Source organism: Neocloeon triangulifer, unplaced genomic scaffold (assembly GCF_031216515.1).
Source record: "Neocloeon triangulifer isolate White Clay Creek 2 clone unplaced genomic scaffold, ASM3121651v1 ptg000012l, whole genome shotgun sequence".
NCBI lineage: Eukaryota > Metazoa > Arthropoda > Insecta > Ephemeroptera > Baetidae > Neocloeon > Neocloeon triangulifer.
Window position 1 is genome coordinate 9,922,800 of NW_026775554.1, and position 20,859 is coordinate 9,943,658.

General features: G+C 38.7%; 2 protein-coding genes across 2 annotated transcripts in view; one reads left to right on the forward strand and one right to left on the reverse strand.

Moving 5' to 3' along the window:
- The window catches only part of LOC132197192 (protein Wnt-5a-like), a 103,947-nt gene that overhangs the window by 50,126 nt on the left and 32,962 nt on the right, over positions 1 to 20,859 (reverse strand). The gene's annotated exons all lie outside the window — the stretch shown is intronic.
- Positions 8,163 to 11,172, forward strand: LOC132197720 (F-box/LRR-repeat protein 14-like). Its single transcript, XM_059621208.1, has one exon. The coding sequence runs from the start codon at positions 8,264 to 8,266 to the stop codon at positions 9,854 to 9,856; it is 1,593 nt and encodes a 530-aa protein (XP_059477191.1). The 5' UTR covers positions 8,163 to 8,263; the 3' UTR covers positions 9,857 to 11,172.

Here is a 20,859-nt window from a genome sequence, read left to right on the forward strand (position 1 = left end):
TTTTTGGCTTGAATTCAAGACATGTTTTGTTTTTCTGTTTTTCATAATTTGATGATATCAAATTACTAAAACAAAAATTAAAATAAATAATAATTCCGCAATATTTCAAAACAATTAAAACCTCTATTTTGTTGTTATAGACTTAAAATTAAATTTACCATCTTTTAATAAACGTATACAAAAGCAAACATTTTTAGTAAGGACAGGGAGCAGATTCACGATTTTTTTTCAGTCTTTTGGATCTAAACTGGGGACTCATGCGGAATAAAAAATATATAAAATGCACCCAAAAGTGCGTTTCGCTTTGCATGAGCAGAATTGTCGCAAAGGCTTTTTCTGCGACTGAATGTGTAGGTATGTATTCAAAAGTCAGAGCAGCGTCTGCAAACAAAACTCGTCCAGTGCAGAGGGGTGGCTCTCGCAGGGTGGTATTTAAGCCTCGAATAATTTGTCCACGTCATATTTGCGGTGCATATAATGGGCCCGCGCGACGCGGCAAGGGTGGAGACAAAGATGCAGGCACGCAGCTCATCTCTGCGAGCAAACACAGAGTGCAGGTCGTCGTTTTTGCGGCAGCATTCGCCCGCAATTATTTATGCAGTGAAAAAGAGGCAATTTAAACAGCATGAATACTTGATGGGCCCACCCTTCTTCTGCTCCCGAAGAAGAGATTAATCCGCCCTCTCCACTGCTCGCTGGAACAATTGCGTCTTGTCTCCTGCGTCGGGCCAAGATTTATGAATATTTCAAAATCCCGCCTAATGCATCAAAATTGCCGTTGTGCCGCCTGAATGGCGAGAGGTGAGCAGTGTTTGTTGAAGACTCGTAGTGGCTGCAGAAATACTAGAGTATATTTCACAAGCCGAAGAGGGTGCTCTTGGCGAAATATAATTAGTTTACTCAGCAAACAATTTAAGCCAAGGAAATATAAATTCTCCTCTGGCTCCTTTTTTTAAACAATTTAAGACTTTTCCTTCCAGGAGAGGAATGGCCCTCGTTAAAATTTATTTTTCTATAACGGAGAATAAGAGAGTAGTTTTTGAAATTGCCTCTCGCGCCCCCTGTGTAAAATAGAAGACTCATTGTCATGCATAAAACGCATCACAAAACGGCACCCCCGAGAGTGCGAATGCAAAGGATGGCTGTCCGTTCGAAATTACAATTTGTTACTTGCCTTTTGACTTTTAACTAGATTTTCGCATCCTTTGAGAATACAAACTTTCAATTGTATTGAACAATGTAAGATCAATTTAAATTAAATTATTATATTTAGCATTTATTTTCTATCGGATGTAGCGACAATTTCAAAATTTTTATTGATTTAAAAGATGTAGATGAAGTGCACCGTTTTGATCTGAATTTTTAGTGGTTTTATTTTTATTATAGATTATTATTCTTTTTAATGCCGGAATTGTAATGAAATGATTAATTATATGTTCATCATTAAATGGGGGTTTTAAAATTCACTTATGCAACATTATACAATATTGAAAAACGTAAAATCTTTGTAATGTTTAAATTAAAAAATATTTTTATTGTCTCCTAACAACAAAATAACCAGCATTGTCTTTATAATTTCTTTTGTAAATACTTTCCCTTTCGGCGCAACGTTATTTTTATTTATAATAATGCAAAGGACAAAACAGCATGCACTTCTTGTATTTCCAATATAGAAGTGCTGGGAGAATAAAATTGTAGTTTCCAAGGGAGCCTGCAGAGACCGTTAGGAACGAGCATTCTAAAACATGATTGTTGGTAGTTGGAACTTTTACCGAGGGAGGACTTCACAATCTACATTCGCCAGGTCTCACTGGATGGACCACTGAGTTGAATAAAATACAATAATTATAAACGTACAAAATATTTAACTCTGTGCACTGGACAGTTTTATTTCAATTGAAATTTCATAAGAAGGACTAAACTGAATTAATTAATAATTGATTACTTACTTTAATTGTGAGAAGAAAAAGGCTAGATGTTCAGACAAATAAATGCCAAATTTATTATTATGTTTTACCATCATTTTTATAACTTTTATAAATTGCATAGTTGCCCTAAATTCGAACCCAATAAACATTTCCTTGAAACTAAATTGGTGCGCAGAAGTTACGTAAACTTAAAAAAAGTACTAGTACCTACACAATATATTTTAATAAATTGGTTTTCGTTCATGTTTCAAGTTACATGATGTTTAAATGTTTAATTTACAAATTTTTAATATTTTCAATTATTAAACACAAATATTTAAAACAAATTATTACTTTTATTTCTGTGTTTTTAAAAACACTGTTTTGTTATCAAAATAATTTTAATTGAAATATAATCTAAACGCAGCAATTATATCCAAGATCAAGACGAATATGTAACAATTTAATCGTCAAATATAGATGTAGATCTCCTCATTTTCAAATTTCAATAGCAATAAGTGTGATTTGGTGCAGGGGATGAGTTGAAGGGCACTTCCTGTGCGCACACAAAATATTAACCGTGTTCATTGTGCCGCGTCTAACAATGAGTCCATAGGTATGCAATCTTTGGTCTGCACGACCTCACAGCACCTCTGCTCGTGGTGAAAAATACGAAATACCTTTTTCTCCCTCACTAGCAACGTACTGCTCAATTTTGTGAGTGAAGCGACGCATTATCGACGATTTGAATGGGCTAAGGGAGGGACGAAAAGAATTTTTCGCTCCCGTCCCGTTGTGGGCGAACATTAGGAACAAATCAAGCGTGATGCTCTCGTTTGTTCGCTTTTTCCAATAATAAAAATTTTACGCCCTCACCTTCGACTTGCATCTGAGAGGCATTTCCAAAATGAAAAAGAGCAGACGAAGATAGAGACGTCAAAATTTTCACCATGCCTCTTGAGCACAAGGGCGGAAATAATCACATTTACAGTATGAATAGAAAAAAAAATTGCGCCACAGGAAAGATTTGCAGACCAGTGAATTGGATTTACTTTTATGTTGTATATTATGATGCGGCTGATACTGACCTCTACTACTATTTTCCATCTCTATAAACACTTGCAAATATCTAAATGTTATTAAAGAAATAAGCTGACAATAAATAATATATCTTAATCAATTTTGGAAAGCAAATAAAATTTAACAAATTTCAAATGTTTTAGAATGAAAAGAATAAATAGGTAAATCTAAATTTGGTCTAGTTATTAACTTGTTAGACGTCACGTCATAAATTATAGTTTTTAAAAATTAAATAAATAAAATACTTGTATGAAAGTGAAAAATACACTACAGCCCTTATTTAAAAAATGTTTCTATTTTTTTATATGAATTACATTAATTTTATAATACTCAACAATAGTTCTGGTCGTGAGGCAACAAAAATAAAATAATCTACGTATCAAATGTACAGTTGAATTTAATATTGAGGAAACAAATTTTTCTAAAAAAAATTATAAAAGCTATAAAATTTAAAAAAAGAAAAGTAGTAAAAAATCTAAAATTAACCAGATTTAATCCCGTTTACAATAAATATTTAAATTAAATTTATTTAACTTATATTTCTTTAAACATATGATTTAGATGAAATATTAGATATAAAAAAGTAATATTGCTGGGATATTATTTTATACTGTCACTGGAGGCGTTACCACACGTGAATAAAAAAAACAGACAAAAGTAAAATCTGCGAATTGAAGCTTAAAATGTGTACAATGCCCAAATTTCTTTTCCCTTTCCTGCGGAAAACAAAAAATATAGCACCAGCAGCAGCTTTTTTTAATTTTGAAGACTTAATTTGACGCGCACCAAAAAAGCTTTAATATAAAAAAACACTGCGCTGCTGTATTATGAAAAATTTTACATTTTTCGCAACAAAACCATGCTTGTTCACATTTGTATTTTTTTAATCCTGCGCGTTTTTCTGTGCGTGATTTTGATTATCGCTGCCAAAATGTGATCTTTTCGAGTGAGTTGCCATGAAAAGTGAAACAATGGGGGGCGCGAGACGCGAACAAAAAGCAGCGGCGGGCCGAATTCATTTGAATGACACCGACGCCCCTGAAATATTCGCGCGCGAATAAAATATTTTGCATGCGCTCGCTCTCGAACAGCATCCCCAGAGGATCGCGACTCTCTCTCGCCCGCTTTCATTATGCTTTGCGCTGTTTTTACTTTATGCTCATTCTGCTGTCGCTGCTGACGCGAAATAACGATGCACATTTAGCCAAATTAATGTATGTATCTACCCTCGGTGCACTCATTAGCATTAGCGTAATTAAAAATAACACGCCATTGCGAATTTCGGGGTGGATTGCTGTGTGCGCCGTGAGGCAATGTTACAAGCGAGAACCAGGCAAAATTATTCTATTAAAGCAGGTCAAAATAAAATATGCACATATTAATGATTACAAAGCCACTAATGAAAGGTGCAGTTAAATTTATAAATAATAAAAAAATCTAACTAATTATGCAATACAGAAGTTGAATTTTATATGCAGTTTCAACGATTAAATAAATGTTTGATCAATCAATAATAAAAATAAATATTTTTAAATAATTCCTGAATTATTAATTCAAGTTTAAAGCGAACAACGTAAATTTTTTTAAATTATTTAATTTAACGATTTTTATTCAATTTAACAGAAAGATATTGTGCTGTAAATTTTGAGAATTTTTTAAATTTTGATATAGATTTTAATTTTAAAAGCTACATTTGATCAAGAGCAGATCAAGAGGAAAAATTAAGGCAATATAAACTCTTAAGAAATATTCTAAAAGTTTAAATTAGTACTTTTGACTAAACACCTTTTACGTGGAATTACGTTCCGAGACGCGAGATACTGAGACAAAAACCAGTGTAAAAAAGTTAGAAAATTCCTGTTGTGATAATAAACAATTTTAATTGAGGGCGGGTTTTCATGCAAAGGTGAAGATTTATGTCGTATTAATATCCAATATTTTTTTTTATAATACTTCAGAAATGTTTATGCATTCACTTTTGCACAAATATTTTACCCATTGTTTTTGAAAACATTTGTATGATGCATCCCTATTTGGGCAGAGCTTGGCTTTGTTCGTATACATAAATAAACTTAATTATGTAACTAGCAAATAAGTTTACTGCTCGGGCAAATTAATCCTTTATTAAAAGTTTAAATTTTAACAATTAAATTTTCATCATCATGTAAGCAATATTTTAAAGTTTTCTTGAAAAAAGGTAACGAAATAAAATCTTTCTTAGGATTTTAGAGCAGATGCATTTCAAAAGGAGAATTAAATGTCCATGCATATTGGAAGCAGTTATAAGAATTATAAATTTTGCCTCTAAAATAGGGCGAATTGTGCACATTTGGCCAACCCATTTATCGATTGGTCCGTCAGTGAGGGGGTAGTGAGAGAGAGAGCAAGCGAGAGAAATAGTAATTGCAAGTGCGCTCAGCTTATATATGTGTGCATGTTATATGTACGGCCGTATATAAATCCCGCGCGCCGAGCGTTACTTTCTCGTGCTAGGCCATGAGAGCAGCGCGCAGATATTCAATCATGAACTACCCCATCCATCCATCCATCTATCCGTCCATCCATCTGACCGACCATCCATCCATCTAGCAGAGAGCAAAATGCTGTCAACATTATGCGACACATTCGCCTGCCGCGCGCACATGAGTCGCCGCCGCTTCCAAAAGAGCCGAATTCAATTTCGCCAGCCGGCGCCGCCGAGCATAATTATTCTCGCCCACATAATTGCCCTCGACAAAGAATAATTAAAATTGAAACACATGAAGAATTAAATTTATCCGGCACTTCAACGTTTTTCAATTTTACTTCAGCAGCAAAAATTAATAGAAAATATCAGGCGAGGTAAAATGCATTTTCGAGTTTCAATAAAAGTGACAATTTCAGCTGTTGGATTATTTCCAATGCACGAGGCAATCAATCAATTGTTCTGGCAGTTCATGCCGAATGTAGGGGTGGCTGGCAAAAATTTCGCACAGAGCAAAATGTAATAAGAGGGTACGTGTGGTGCACTGCACAAAAGTACAAAACATCCGTGCCCTGCGGAACGGCCCATTAATTAACAAAATATAATTAAACCACGCGCACACACGGCGTGGTGTGAATAAAAATATTCTGGAATAATTTATTATACGGATGTATTTTGGAATATTCACAAAAAAAGTGAAATTTTTATTCCGGGACAATACAAAATAAATTGTCTCGCTAAATAGTGTTTGAGTGTAAGAAAATAATTTCAAAATTTGGTATTCCAAAAATTTATATAAGCCAAAATTTGCATCTGTGACTCACATTTGTAAATGTATTTTCAGTGTGTTTCGCAGCATATTCAGGCGCGGATGCAAGGAAAAGAGGAAATAATTGGATTGAAAGATGATATTCGCCATGTACGTATAAGCCAGGGTATTCTGAGAGGTTCATTATTCTTGTTCGCTACCGTTGTTATGTAACACGCCGAGCATGCATGCTGAGACGGTTGTATAACACTCGTTCCGTAGTGCGCGGGCCTTGTTATCTCTCTAATGGGCCTCTAAAAACAAAGACGCGTACAATGGGCCTGTTAGTCTCCACTGCTTGATGATAATTTTTTTCTAATCCTTAGAATAGCAAGAGGCACTCATCTTCGATACAGAAACAATGGGACTTGAAATATGCATTTGGATTGAACAAAAAACTCTGATTTCGCTTCTCAGAATAATATGTTTGATGCAGCAAAATGTTAGCAATGTTATTAAATATTTAATATCCTGATATTTTGGAGAAGTGTGTCAAGTTAAAGTGTTTGAAGAAAATAATTAGTAAATAAATAAAATTAGTGAAAAATTATTTGATAAGAGTAAGATTTGAAAATACATTATTTTAAATAATGCTATATTTAAAATTAGGTTAAATTTAATTGTTACATGAATTTCATTAATGATGATTTTTACTGTTTAATCCTTAAAATTAGAGCATTAAATTGCATGCGCATCCCTTTAGGCCCGCGCCATTCCATTCTTTCTGATTTCGTCGATGAGGCGCAGCCCTTTGATTTGGCAGTGCCAGTGGAATGTGTGTCTGCTCCGAGAGGCCGAAGGCCCTCCGCTTGCGCGATCGGATGCCACCAACGATTTTGGAACCATATGGAGGCAATGCCAAACGATAGAAACGCACAAAAACTAGCAGTGTCGTTCTATATTGTAAGTTGAACTTTGCTTATAATTTTGCATTTTAAATATAATTTTATATTACTTTTTTTATAACAATTTGGAAGCATAAATCTTTTTAAAGATGCCATTTTTTTAGCCGCTGAGTCAATTAGCATATTAAATTTGGTTCTCAAGATTAAATTCATTTTTTTTGCAGGTTGCCCAAAAATTCAACCCGTGATGAATGGATTGTGTTCATCAAACAGCATTTGGGTTCAACTTGAAACCCATAAGCAAGAAAGGAGGAGTCCGAAAGTATCTGTGTTCTAGTCATTTTATCATAATGAAGATTTTGATAGCGCTGGAATATTAAAGATGCTTAAAGAGGGGAAAGAAAATTATAGCTCGTCATCATCTAAAGAGAGTTCCATTTCAGTTCTATAATTGAAAAACAGTGTTTCGTTGTTTGTGCTTTTAAAAACGAGCTATCTCGGTGACACCTAATATAGAAAAACACCATCAAAACCTCTGCAAGAAAGTCAGGCTTAGGTATTAAACATAAAATCAATTAAAATTTAAAAACAAAAATTTTAGCAATGAAAATGTTCACATTATTATTTATTTATTATTTCATTTTAAGTATGTTATTTACTATTTCGTTATTAATTATTTATTTATTTTTCGTTTTTAATTATTCTATTGTTTTTTCACAATATACCTTCAGTCATTTTAGGTCATGTCACCAAACTCCTCGAATGCCCCCCGCATAGCAGCTTTGGGCCGACCGCGATCTGCTCCGGCAACCGGCTGCTGCGCGCGAAGCCACCCACACCGCGTGTCTCGAAATTAAAAAACCGCGCGCCGCGTTTTTTCCTGCTTTTTGCAGAGGCCATCTCCCAATCAATACGGGCCGTGGGTACCACGTGGTCAAACGAGGCGTGCCAATGGTGATGCGAGGCAAGGTAAACCTTGGCCGCGATTGGCCCGCCGGGGGAAGGGAGAGCCGCGAAGCTGGCGGCGGCGGCACTCGCTCTAGCTCGGCGGCGGCAGCGACCGTCAGTAGTGTGATAGAGGTTCGAGAGAACGGGCCACGCATCTCGTTGCACCGCAGCCCGTGTCGTAATGTGGTTTGGACAATAGTTGCCCCCCAAGATGATGACCGACGGACAACTCGTGGTGACAGTGTTGCCTAACTTCGCCGGCCTACCCTACGAGCATCACTACGACCTGCGCGGTCCGTTCATGCACCGCACAACCTTCCACCACCAGAGACACCAGCTCAGGTACCAACCCTACTTGGTAACCCCCCTGCACCATGGCATCCCTCCGACGCCACACGTGCCTCCTTACCCTTCGAGGACTACGGTGATCGTCGACCCTCGGCAGACCCTGCTTGAACTCAGCGGTCCGCCCCTGCAGAGGACCGAGGCGACTGCCCCGAGGCCCGAGACGCCACCTGAACCTGAGCAGACGAGCACGCACATCTCGCAACTCTACCCTGAGATTTTGGCCCTCATCTTCAGCTACCTCGGCGTCAAGGACAAGGGTAGGGCCGCTCAGGTTTGCTCAGCGTGGCGCGATGCCGCGAACTACAAGTCTGTGTGGCGCGGTGTTGAGGCCAAGTTGCACCTGCGGAAGCCCGTACAAGGTCTTTTCAACAGTCTGGGCCGCAGGGGCATCAAGAGGTTCCAGGTGCTATCCATGAAGAGGTCCCTCAGGGAGCTCATCTATCAGGTACCCAACGTTGAGAAGCTCAACCTGAGTGGTAACTACAGTGTCACCGACATAGGTTTGGCGCACGCTTTTTACATGCCCTTGCTCACCCTTAGGCAACTCGACCTGTCCCTGTGCAAGCAGGTCACCGACTCGAGTTTGGGCAGAATCGCGCAGAATATGCGCAACCTGGAAGTTTTGGAGTTGGGTGGTTGTTCTCACATCACCAACACAGGACTGTTGCTCATCGCCTGGGGCCTGCCGAGACTGAAGAGGCTCAACCTGAGATCCTGCTGGCACATTTCAGATCACGGCATCGGTCACCTGTGTGGCAAGGGTCTGGCTGAGGACTCTGATGACGACGAAGACTCGGTCATCATGTCCTCGATGGCCGCCGCCGTCACCTACAGTTTCGCCCTTCCGCCACCTGAGCACGGCGTTCTGGGACCCGTTGAGCTCGAGTACCTGGGGCTGCAGGACTGCCAAAGGTTAACTGACGAGTCGCTCAGGTACATCTCAACAGGGCTGACCAGCCTGAAGTCGATCAACCTGAGTTTCTGCGTTTCCATAACTGACAGTGGCCTCAAATACCTGGCGAAGATGCCCTCCCTGAGGGAACTGAACCTGAGGGCGTGTGACAACGTGACTGACACTGGTATCGCGTATCTGGCTGAAGGTGGCTCGGCCCTGACCTCCCTGGATGTGTCCTTCTGCGACAAAATCGGTGATCCGGCGCTGAACCACCTTTCACAGGGTTTGACCCTGTTGAGAACCCTGTGCCTGAGTGCGTGCCGCATTTCGGACGACGGCCTTTGCCAAATGGCAGGGACCCTGAGTGAACTGGAAGTGCTACACATTGGACAGTGCAGCAGGGTAACTGACGTGGGCGTCAACAAGCTGGCGGACAGTTTGCAGAAGTTGAAGGCCATCGATCTGTACGGGTGCACACGAGTGTCACACGCTGCCCTCGACAGGCTGCTCAGCCTCCCCAGGCTCAAAGTGCTCAATTTGGGTCTGTTCCACGTTAGATGAGACTAATTGACAAACGTTCTCCGCTAACGGTTGCATCAGTTCCTTTAGTTGAAAAAAAAAAGATTAAATTGACTGCCAGACTCACTTTTCATTAATTCCGATCATTTTTGTCCTCAAGCTTTGGTCGCGGCAAATTTTTTGGCATTCTGCGAGGAAAACAATTATGCAAATTTTGAAATTGTTAAAATGTAGTTTGTGGAATCGCTCATATCATGTTGTGATTTTTCCATCGCCCTGCTTTTCTTAAAAAATGATCCGCCTATTTTTCTCAAGGAGATAAATTATTCGAGCGCATAGTAACCATGGTGGTGCTTGCTCTGTAAAATTAAGGGAACCATTGCCTGTGATAACGAATACAAAGTTTTTATTAACACGCGATCGATTGTCAACAACTCACTGCTGGATTTGACTGAATTTCATCTAAAAAGATTCACCATGGTTACTCTTTAACAAGGCTAAATTTCTGTAGCCATTTTATTGGCCACCGTAATTGAGTTATTCGAATGGAAATGAGTTACGGGAAATAACTCTCCTTGATTAATAATTTAATTCTAATGATCTCCAATACACAATTTTAACCACTGCAGCATTTCATTATTTTTCGTTGTAAAAAGATTTTTATTTTATTTGTCAAATATCTTGTGCCATCACGACTAGAGGTCGTTTTGTGTTCATATCTTTTTAATTATTATTATTAATTACGTTTTTTTTTTGTAAATTTATCTTTTGGCTAATCATCACATATTTTTTTGAAGGAAAAAAAGCAGAATTAAAGAAGCTGTTACCACCCGAAACAATAAAAGTGCATACGTAATTTTTGTAAAAGGTATTCAAGGGCCTATACTAAAATTAGCTAAGAATCTGTTTATTTCATGTGCATTTACGAAAAGCAAAAGTTGGAACCCAAAATACTGATGGTTAATACGAATTGTGATTATTACATGTGTGTGTAAATTTTGATGAAAGAGAAGTGTTTTTGTTGTTGTTAATATAGTGTCGAGCGAACATGATCCATGGTGCTTATTTTGCGAGCAAGAGTGCGACATTATTCTTATCATTATTTTTTCATAATTCCAGATGACGACGAATTTTGTTACTCAACATTTCATTGCTACTGTTATAATTATACTCGAAGGCACTTTTTGATTGTTGTTTTTCAAGAGCTACTCGATTGCTGTCATTGCATGTGTTAAAAAATATGCCCGGTTTTCGTCTCCGAAGCGTTGTGTTACAAATGAGCATGAATGTAATTAAACACGGTATGTAAATAACTGAAGAGAAAAAAGATTACATAAAAAAACTATTATATCTCAATACATCAGTTTTTAATTTGAATATATGAAAAATTCCCCAAATATAAATAAGAAAAGTTCAAAATAAATTTGCTTAAAATCAAACAAAATTTATAAAAACAAAAGAATAATTTGAAACAAAAAAAGCATTTTAAAATTTTGAAAGATAAAATCTTTGAGGCACATAATTCCACAAGACGTGGAGCAAACGTTTTTCACGTTGCCATTGGAGTCGGCAAGCGAGTCAGCGCCTCTACCCCATTGTATAATTATTATTCCGAGCTTGAAGCTGGCAACCATGTAGACACAACAAAAAATAAAAATACAGCGAGAGCACACAAGAGAATTCTTTCTTCTTCACTTGTGTGCACTGAAAAGCAGCCTTCCTTCTGAAGAGAAAAATAAGAATACAAAAAGGTGTGCTGTAGGCCTACCTCTCCCAGCCTCTCTTTTGCTCGCTGCTGCCCTGCGTAGGGTAGTTTTTAGGGTCGCATTGTGCTCGAGATGCATGCTGGGTTGGCTGCTGCATAAAAGGCAGTACCAGGAAATGTGGTCCAGGGGGCCAGAAAATTGTCTCTCTTTTTTGGAGAAATATCAGAATTTATGGGCTTTCAGCTAAGACTGGCAAAATCCCACAAAGAGCGTTTTCTCAAGAACTTGCCAGTGATTTTTTTTTTAAAGGGAATAGCGGGGAATTCTGAAGCTGCATAGAAAATATTTGGGCTCTCTCTATGAATTGGTAAGTAAATTGAAATTATCGTCAGCAAAAAGCGTAAAATTTTATCAAAATAAAAATTGCTTTAATGTAAATTAATTAAAAATATATTTATTTTTATTTAAAGAATTTAGATGCAAATGATTGAATCCATTTTAGGAAATTGAATAATAAAAGCTGCAAATAAAAGCTGAAAAAAAAACAAATTTACATCATGAATCGCAAATGTGCAGAGGCGAAAAAGGTTTCATTTTTTTGCAGTGCCATGTACATGGAGAGCGAGTACGTCCATCTCCGTGCACCAACGAGAGCTCCGTGCGTGTTCTTTCAACCTTGGAGATTGGGATTGCTTTGCATATGTGCGAGGCGCGGAGACTCCGGCCAAGATTTGTTTCGCGTAACCCTTTCTCGAGTGTAGCTGGTCGCTCGGCCCCTCCTCTTTCCATTCCCACTGCAATGTATTTTTCGCAACGGAGATGTCCAGGATGAAAAGAAGCGGCGTCGGCTGCTGGAGAGAGAGAGAGAAAGAAAGAAAAAGCCTACGAGCATTTTTCTGCTGGCGGGCGACTGACTGACTCTCGCGATCCGCCGTTCAGCCGCCGCCGCAGCGACCAGATTTTTTATACATAAATTCTCCTTTTTTTCAAAGAAAAACTGGTTCTCGGCGCTTGGACTCGCCGTTGCTTCTCGCTCGCTCCATCTCGGAAAATAAAATTTATGCTGCACGCACGCAGAGAGAAAACACGCTGCCTCAAATCCTCCCCCATTTTTAGTTTGGTCCGACGGTCGGTCGCTCGGTCCATACGCTGCCGGGCAATAAAATTGTTTCACTTAGCTAAAACAGAAGTTAACTTTGTTCGCCGCGTTAAAAAAAATATATAATAAATGATGAAAAGAAATTGCGCTCCGTCGAGAGCATAAAATTGTTCGGGCGATGTGATAAGCAGCAATAAAATATGATAATATTTACACACCCCGACGAACACTGGAGGAATAAAAAGTTTATGTGATGGCTGTATTCGCGCGCTTTATTTTTCAGTTTCAACTTTTGACGATGCAGGAACCATTTCTGCCGCCGCGTGTGGAGCATAAAAATGCGTTGCGAGGAAATTAAAAAAGCGGCAGGCGTGAGCACCACGTTTATTATCGCAGCACGCAGATTGATTCAGTGCGATTTTCTCAGATGCAAATAAAATTGTCCAACTGCGGGCAGTGGAAAATGAACAAATTTTATTCATTCTTCTAGACTTGATAATTAATTTGATTCATCATTTATTAATGATTTAGTGAATTTAGCATAGAATTTAATCTAGGTTATTTTTTTTATAAAGCAGTTTTTATAATAAAAAGAGATAGTAATTATAGATTTCTAATCATATTTCTACAATTGGATTTAAACAAGGCGCGTTTGTAGATTTTTGCACGCTTAAAAATAAAAAATACAATTAGCAATCAGTTGTTGTCTTTTGAAAGCAACCTGAGCTCTCCCCCTTTTCTTTTTGTTTCCTGCATTAGCTTCAATACAAAACACGTCCACGCACTTTCCTTCAAAATTGTTTACGTTTCCAGTTAAACTGAAGCTTTTCTGTTCTTTTTTTATAAAAAAATTCTCAAGTGGAACGATTTTTTACCGACCGTTCTGCCCCAAATCTTTGCCTACGCCGGACCTTTCCCAGAAGCAACCCATGCAAATGACGCTCGATTTTCCGAGGTGGATTTCTTCCACTCGACTTGCCGGACAAAAGAATATTCTTTTTTCACTGTCCCCGCTACAACTGCAGCGTTTCTGATTCTTTTACGACACGCCTGTAAAAGTTGGTCTTTTCCTTTCAGGTGCTGGAGGGAAGTTCCACGAACCGAGTCATCTGTCAGGATGTTTTGTTTTCAAGTTTCACAGGAAACCCCTGCCTGATTTTACTATTTTTGTATAATATGCATGCAGAAGAGAGTGAAATGTCGTGGGGAAAACATTTTTGCAGCCGTGGCCTGTGGCCGTTCAGCACCATAGCAGTTGAATAGGCCGCCGATCATTTGAATAGGCTCTCTTGGAGAGAGAGAGGTCACACAGGGCGACTCTTCAAGTCCGCTTTTACACTCGAGCTTTTTGCATGTACTTTGAGAGTGGACGGAGCAGGAAAATATATGTTTTTTTAGCGCATGCAGGCTTGCCCTTTTCATTGTTGGTGTGTCCAAAGAAGTCCTATAAAATGTCACCTTTCACCTTTTTCTTGGTTCAATGATACGAACGCACGTTAGAGAGCGCCTTGGTTTTCCCCCAAAAATGTGCCTACATACTTTCGTAAGCACCGTTGCGCATTTTATAATTTCAGCATAAACCCAATCAAATTTTTGATCGCGATGAGCACCTGAAATAATATTTCTCTGCAATGTCGCAAATATATATTTAAAATTTGTTTGGCTGAAATGTACACCAGACAAAATTAACAATTTTAATTTTTGCATTACAGCCTGATCATATTTTGCGTGTTTGAAAACCTGCCATGTTATTATTTGATTCGATATCGAAATTGATCGTGTTGAACGAGCAGCTTTCCTGTTTGTTTATGCGCTAACAAAAATCAAACACATACATTTTGTGTACCCTTGTCCCACTGTGTGTCAATATAACGTTATGCAAGCAGTCGCTTTTGATTATTTTTGTAATGGAAAACTTATACTTTTGTTCAGTATATTTAATTTGGAGGTTTTTTCCGTTTTTTCTGCTGGAAAATTAAATTAGTTATTATGTTTAAACCCAAATTTGATTTTTAAATACAATTATATATTATTCTCTCTGTAATTTCTTTCTTCCCATCTTGTATAGTTAAGTTTCCATAAAATGTTAAGGAAATTTAAAAAAGGAAAGAATTAAGAATAACACACAGCAAATGTTTTCACTAACGGTTTTATAATCATTTTTCGTTTGCTGCAGGAAGCCCAGAAAATAGTTTCTACCAAAAGTCAAACCGCGGACTAGAGAAACAGGAAAAACAAACGTGCGTGAGATAAAAAGCAGACACTTTTCGTAATATTCAATAAAAATAAAATTCATCCTGCTGGCTGGTTGTGAGAGGAAAGCTGCGCGAAACAAAAACACTTCCTTTTCCTTTGCCGCGCGGTGTGTCACTCGCCGTCATCAAGCAGCAGCAGGCGATTCTGCTTTGACTGCCGCCTCGTTTCTGCTGCAGGTGTTACAATTAAAAATCCACCTTTTCACGATAAAAGCAAGCAGATAACAAAGTTGTATTGTTCGATGTGCACCTCAAAACTAATAATAGCACCAAAGCATCTCCACGTCAATTGGCGCAAGTATGAGCCGCAGATTTATAAAAAACGGTATCTATATAAGTTTTAATTTCCTTGTTTTTATAGAACTTCTTTACTTAAGGTAGAAAAAATGTGTAGAATTTAACGTTTTAATTAATTTTAAAGGAATCTTGAAGAAATTAAAAGCATGAATTTTTTATAACACATTTTGCTCTATTTCTGCTACTGCAATTAAATCTAGGACAAATTTGATCCTAAATCGTGAAATTTTTATTTAATAATGATAGATTTTATGCTGAATTCTAGTCAATAAATTTCAGCTTTTGGCTAAATTTGACATTAAAAGCTAACGAGTACTGCAGTAGTCTGGCTGGACTGCGTGTCTGCTATTTCGTTCTGCAGGCACGTCCACCTTCTGCCTCTCGGAAAATACATATTAATGAAAAACAACGGCTATTGCAGACTTATTAATAAATGGAAATTAGCCGCGCCGCCGCGACTATAGAGCCGCTGCTGTGCCGCGCGCGCGAGGCCAGAAGCTACAAAATTATACTCGCGGTGCTGCCGCTGGCGAATTGGGAATATGGCTGCTGGAAATTGCACAGTTCGCCAGTGTGCAGCTGTATAATCAGGCTAATTAATTTTATTGCCGAATTAATTATAAATTTTGACGCGGCCGTTAATAATTTAAGTTATTGATTGGGACAGCTATATGGGGGAGAGCGACGGCGCGTTACATGAATGAGTTATATAAATTCAAACTGGCGCACCTGACACACTTGATTTCCCTGATCAGAGCCTGCTGACTTCATGTTGCACCTCCAAAAACGGGAAAGTTTGACAGAAATGCTGACAGAAGAAGCGGACTTCGTTGGTTCAATTTTCAATTCAAAAAATGCATCTCATCATTTTTCGGTAAAAAAAACCAAAGTTTAATTTATTCATAATGGAATTATAATAAAGGATTAATAATTTTATTTTCAAAAAACCGTAATTATTCTTCATTAAAATAGCCATAAAGTACTTTTGAACAAACTTGATTTTAATTGAAGACATTTTTGATACGCTTCATATCAAGCGTGTGCCCAATCCATGTTTAAGATAGTATTATGGCTACAAAAATAACAATTGTGATAAATGAAACAATCACGATTGCTTCACACTTTGTTTCAATCTTATCCAGCACCAAACCAAATCTCATTAAAAAGAAACACAGATTTACGTTTTATTTTGTTTTATCCTGCTGACGTGCAGATTTCATAAGAAAGTTATATCTCTTTGGGAGGAAAGTTTTTTTTCCAATGTTTTTGCCAAAAGTCAGACCAGCAGCTATTCGGATGAAAATGTGCAGTCGCTTCCACTCTGGTCCTCTCAAGTTGAGACAAATAACTGACTTGCCTCCTAAAATTCTCTGTAATTAAAAAAATATCCGTGCCACTTGAGACGGATCATTTAACGAATTAGTGGACTAACGAAGAAGTTGCTCTTGTGGCGGATGAAATAAAAACGAGAGACTCTCCGGCTTGTCAAAATGAAAACGTCGTGCATTTTTGTGGCTTTTGGAATTCGCATGAAAGGAATGCTCTCTTGTCTCTCCAGCAGACAGCATCTCATTCCGCAAGGAGCGGCGGCAAAAATCTAACTGATAAAAAAAAACCCCAACGAGAGAAGAGAAAGAAAAGTACCATTGCGCAGAACATCAAAAGTTCTTTTTTACTACTCACAGGGGCCATCGCAATAGCAATTCGGAGAGCAGTACCAACAGAGAAAGAGAAGAAATGTTGCGTTCTCTGCTCCGCGGAAAAGACTGAAACGAACTCGGCTAAAAGCTGGAAGGACTTGAGTGGAGAGCAAGAGTTCTTCCCACCTCAGGACATTTTCCGGCTTTTTTATTTTTCACTTTTTTTTTTCAAAATTGTTTACGAATATTTTTAATTTTCCTCCTTCGTCATCTATAAAGAAAAAATCGGGAAAAGAATTGAACGAGGAAAATTTTCACTATGGCAGAGAAGTTTGGCGAAAATCTCAGCAGGACTTGGTGGGGTGCCGGGCTGTGCGAGACGCGGCGGCAAGAGTTTCCTCATTTTAATTTTGCACTCATTGCAGGCAGCCTGTGTGTCGAGTCTCTTTTTCTTATTCTCTCCCTTTGGCCTGTGATGTTACTATGGAAACCATTTGCTAGCTTGGCGCTCACTACTCCGACCAGTTCGGCTCCCAAGTTTCCTTGGAGGCCTGCTGCCTCCGTCCTGCTCTTGCTTGTTTCGTTTGTTCGGTTTGCCTGCTTTGCACAGCACGCAAGCACTCACACATATTATCAGCAGTACATTTGTGTGTGCCCATAGTCGCGTAGGTTTTACACAGAATGTGCCTCAGGACAGTCACCCAAATATATCCAAAGCTGCACCATGTGAGCGATGGTTCACTGCTGCATTTTTAAATCCATATTATTTGATGCGTCATTGGAAAAAACGTTTATTTTAAAATTAGAGAGTCATAGAGGAGTAAACTAGGCCAGAGATGTAATTTCCTGCAAATTTTATTGATCCAGAAATATGGTGCATGTTAATTATTAATTGTAAAAACGAGAGTCTAAAGTTATTTAAAGATTATTTATTCACTTTAATCAGCTCGAAGTTAAATAAAACTGCAACTGTCTAATATTTGTTTAGTGAAATTTTGAAATTTGAAGGTCTTTTGAAACAAATTTTATGCAAACCAGCCCAATTCTCAATTAAAAACCCCTTTATTATTGGCCAGTCCAAAAAAGTTATTTAAAAAAAAATAGGAATGGTGCATTGCGCTGTGACTGGAAGTGCGACAAGTTTCAAATTTGACTCTGATAATTTGATAGAGGCCAAAAATAGAAAGTTGAAGAAGGTTAAACCAATTTTTGCAAAAAAATTTACTTTCTTAAATATTACAGTTTTCCGCAGCAAAGTTTAATAAATGTATGTTTTTATCACTCTCGCAGTATTTAACAAGCTTGGCATGTCCAGTTTTGAGTTTTCTCTCAACGTGAGGAAAGATAAATCCCAGCTAAAGGTTGGCTGGGATTGGGATTTGACAGGAGGCCCAAGATTAAAATTGGAAATCCGCTTTGCTTTTTTCACGTGTGTTCTCCGCAGTAGCCACAGCATACAGGAAATGAACCCAGTTTAGCGCGAGTTTGCCTCTCATTCTTTACAGCCTCCGCTGCAGCGTGTGTGTGTTTCCATAGTTTATAAGCTATAGCAGCAGCAGCTTCTCCATTTTTTCATTCCCATAAGAATATTATAAACACGATGGTGTATTACAAAAGAGTCGGTCGGTCGCTGGCTGCTTTTCTGCTGCATGCGCCAACAAAGCTGGCTGCTGCTCAACTCGCTGCTGCTTTCTGTCTTATCTCGGCCTGATATCAATACACACACACATGCATGTATATACAAAAGTACAAAATGCGCTGAGCGCAGAAGAAAAAGTTTAAAAGTTCATATCTTGCGCAAAAGCATGCAAATAAGCACTAATTAAAAACGCAATTAATTGCCCTAAATGCTAATTCCTCGGAAGAACAATGCGCGATGGGCGCCTCTCTCGATTTGCATACGGGATGGATGAGAAACTCGGCTTATCAAAAATTTATCAGCCGAAAAGCAGTACGCAGCTGCGTTTCAATTCGCGCAGAGTTTTCTCGCAATTGCTGGCCGTCGTGTTATGTGCATTTTCTTTCAGTTGGATGTGTGCATGTGACACTCATCATACACCGCTCGCTGGTACCGAGTGGGTTATGTGCCCACTCGCGGCACTAACCAAGTATATATACCGAGAACGTGTATAATGTATACGTGACGTCAGGGCCTCTTATCAGTGAACCATTGCATTGCCATTGCAAGCGAGAGAGAATGAAAAGCGAGCGAGCGGGCGCCCCTGCCTGGCTGCCAGCTTCAAAAGCCTCCAGCTCGTTGATTAGGAAATTCAATATGCTTGCGCCCGCATTTTTCCTACTTGCGAAAGAGAGAAAGAGAATGAAAGTTTCGGCAGCCAACGGAAAATAATATGGTCTTGCAAATTATGCAAAAACAATAATGAGCAAACGTTCCAACTGCTGTAAAATTTTGGTAAAATTTCCTTTTTACGCTCAAATTTTTCAAGTTCAAGATATAAAGCGCATTTAATTGTTCAAATTAAATTTTTACCTCTTACTGGAATTATACAATTTTTTGCCTTTCCTTTGCCTCTCGCACTTAATTTAAGTCTTAATTCAAAATCAACGTTGATTTTTTTAACACCTTCTACTGTGACTGCAATTTAATTAATAAGTAACTTGTAAGTTTATCACTCCTAAAATTTTCTCAATGTTCAATCTAAAATAATTACTAGTTTTCAATGAGTCTTGATTAATATATAAAAGGAAAAAAATCTTTGCTTATTTTTAAAATCTCAAAATTGACGAATTTTGTTTTATTATTTGAAACTTTTTAATGCATTCAATTGTAAGGGAACTTTGGATCTTTTATTTAAGTAAAATTTTAATCAGTGCTCTCACGGCCAAGTGAAAAATATTTTCTGCCGGCGAGGGATGTTATTAGAACGGAGCCGCTCTTCCCTCTCCGGGTCTCGCCATGAATATTTCATTCCGATTTCCAAAGAGAGCGTAAAAATGGGGCACTCTCTGCGAATTCGCTCTCTCTGCCACACTCCACTGCTGTGCGCTCCGTCTCAACCCCTTTCAACTTCAGCTGCTGGGAATACTTGGACACCAGATTTCAATTTCATCTGCAGAATTAATTAAAAGACAAAACTGCTGGGAGAGCGCCGAGCGTGCAGGCAGGCGGAGCACTCGTCATCTCCAGAGATGTAGCGCCGGGGCACATAGGTCCTTGTATTATATTCATTGGAGTGTACCCGTCCGTCGCTATAGAAATGTCAGTTCGGTACTGAGCACGGCGAAATCGAACTCCGGCGGCTCGTCCCGCCGAGAGGTTTTTCGGCGACGGTCGGCGCCGGGCGCAGTTCTCCGCGGCCGCGACTTGATCCAAGGAGTGAAATCTGTGAGGCGTAATCCCAGCGCAGAAAAAAAAGAACTCGCTCTATCGAGGATGGACAGCCCAAGCAGAATGTGTACAGAAGCGAAGAGTCGCTTCGTCTTCCATTGTCCTTATTGATGAGTGAACAGCTACTTTCCAATACCGCACTAATTAAAGCGCAGACATTAGCAGATTAAAAAACCAATCAATACACCCTCGTCGTTCTCTCTCTGCTGCGAATCGGAGCCGCGCTCGCTCGCTAATAAGTGAGTGAGTAGCAGCGGCTCTGGTGCGTCTCGCTCTCGGCGAATTTCCGATTCAGTGATATTTCGTGATCTCAGGGATGCCTAATCGCAAGGGGATCGGCGAGACTAGTGGCTGCTGGGGTGAAATGAAGTGCCTACTGCGCGCTGCGCTCCGCTACTCGCTGCTTTTCTTAATGCTGCTGACGCTGTGCGGCGGAAAAAGTTTGTTCTCTAAGAAAGAAAATCGATCACTTATTTTCTGATGGATTTTAATGGATGGACTCAAGCACGCGAAAAATAGCTAGAGAACAAAGCTTCCAATGCGGAGAGACTTTTCATAATTATTTGAAGTGACCAATTATTCCATTTTATTATAACTATGAGCAAAGGTTTAACTTGAAAACTATAACGTGAATATTACAAGAAATTATGTTTTAAGCATTACAATTGGCTTTAATATTCTTTTTCTACCTTCTAAATT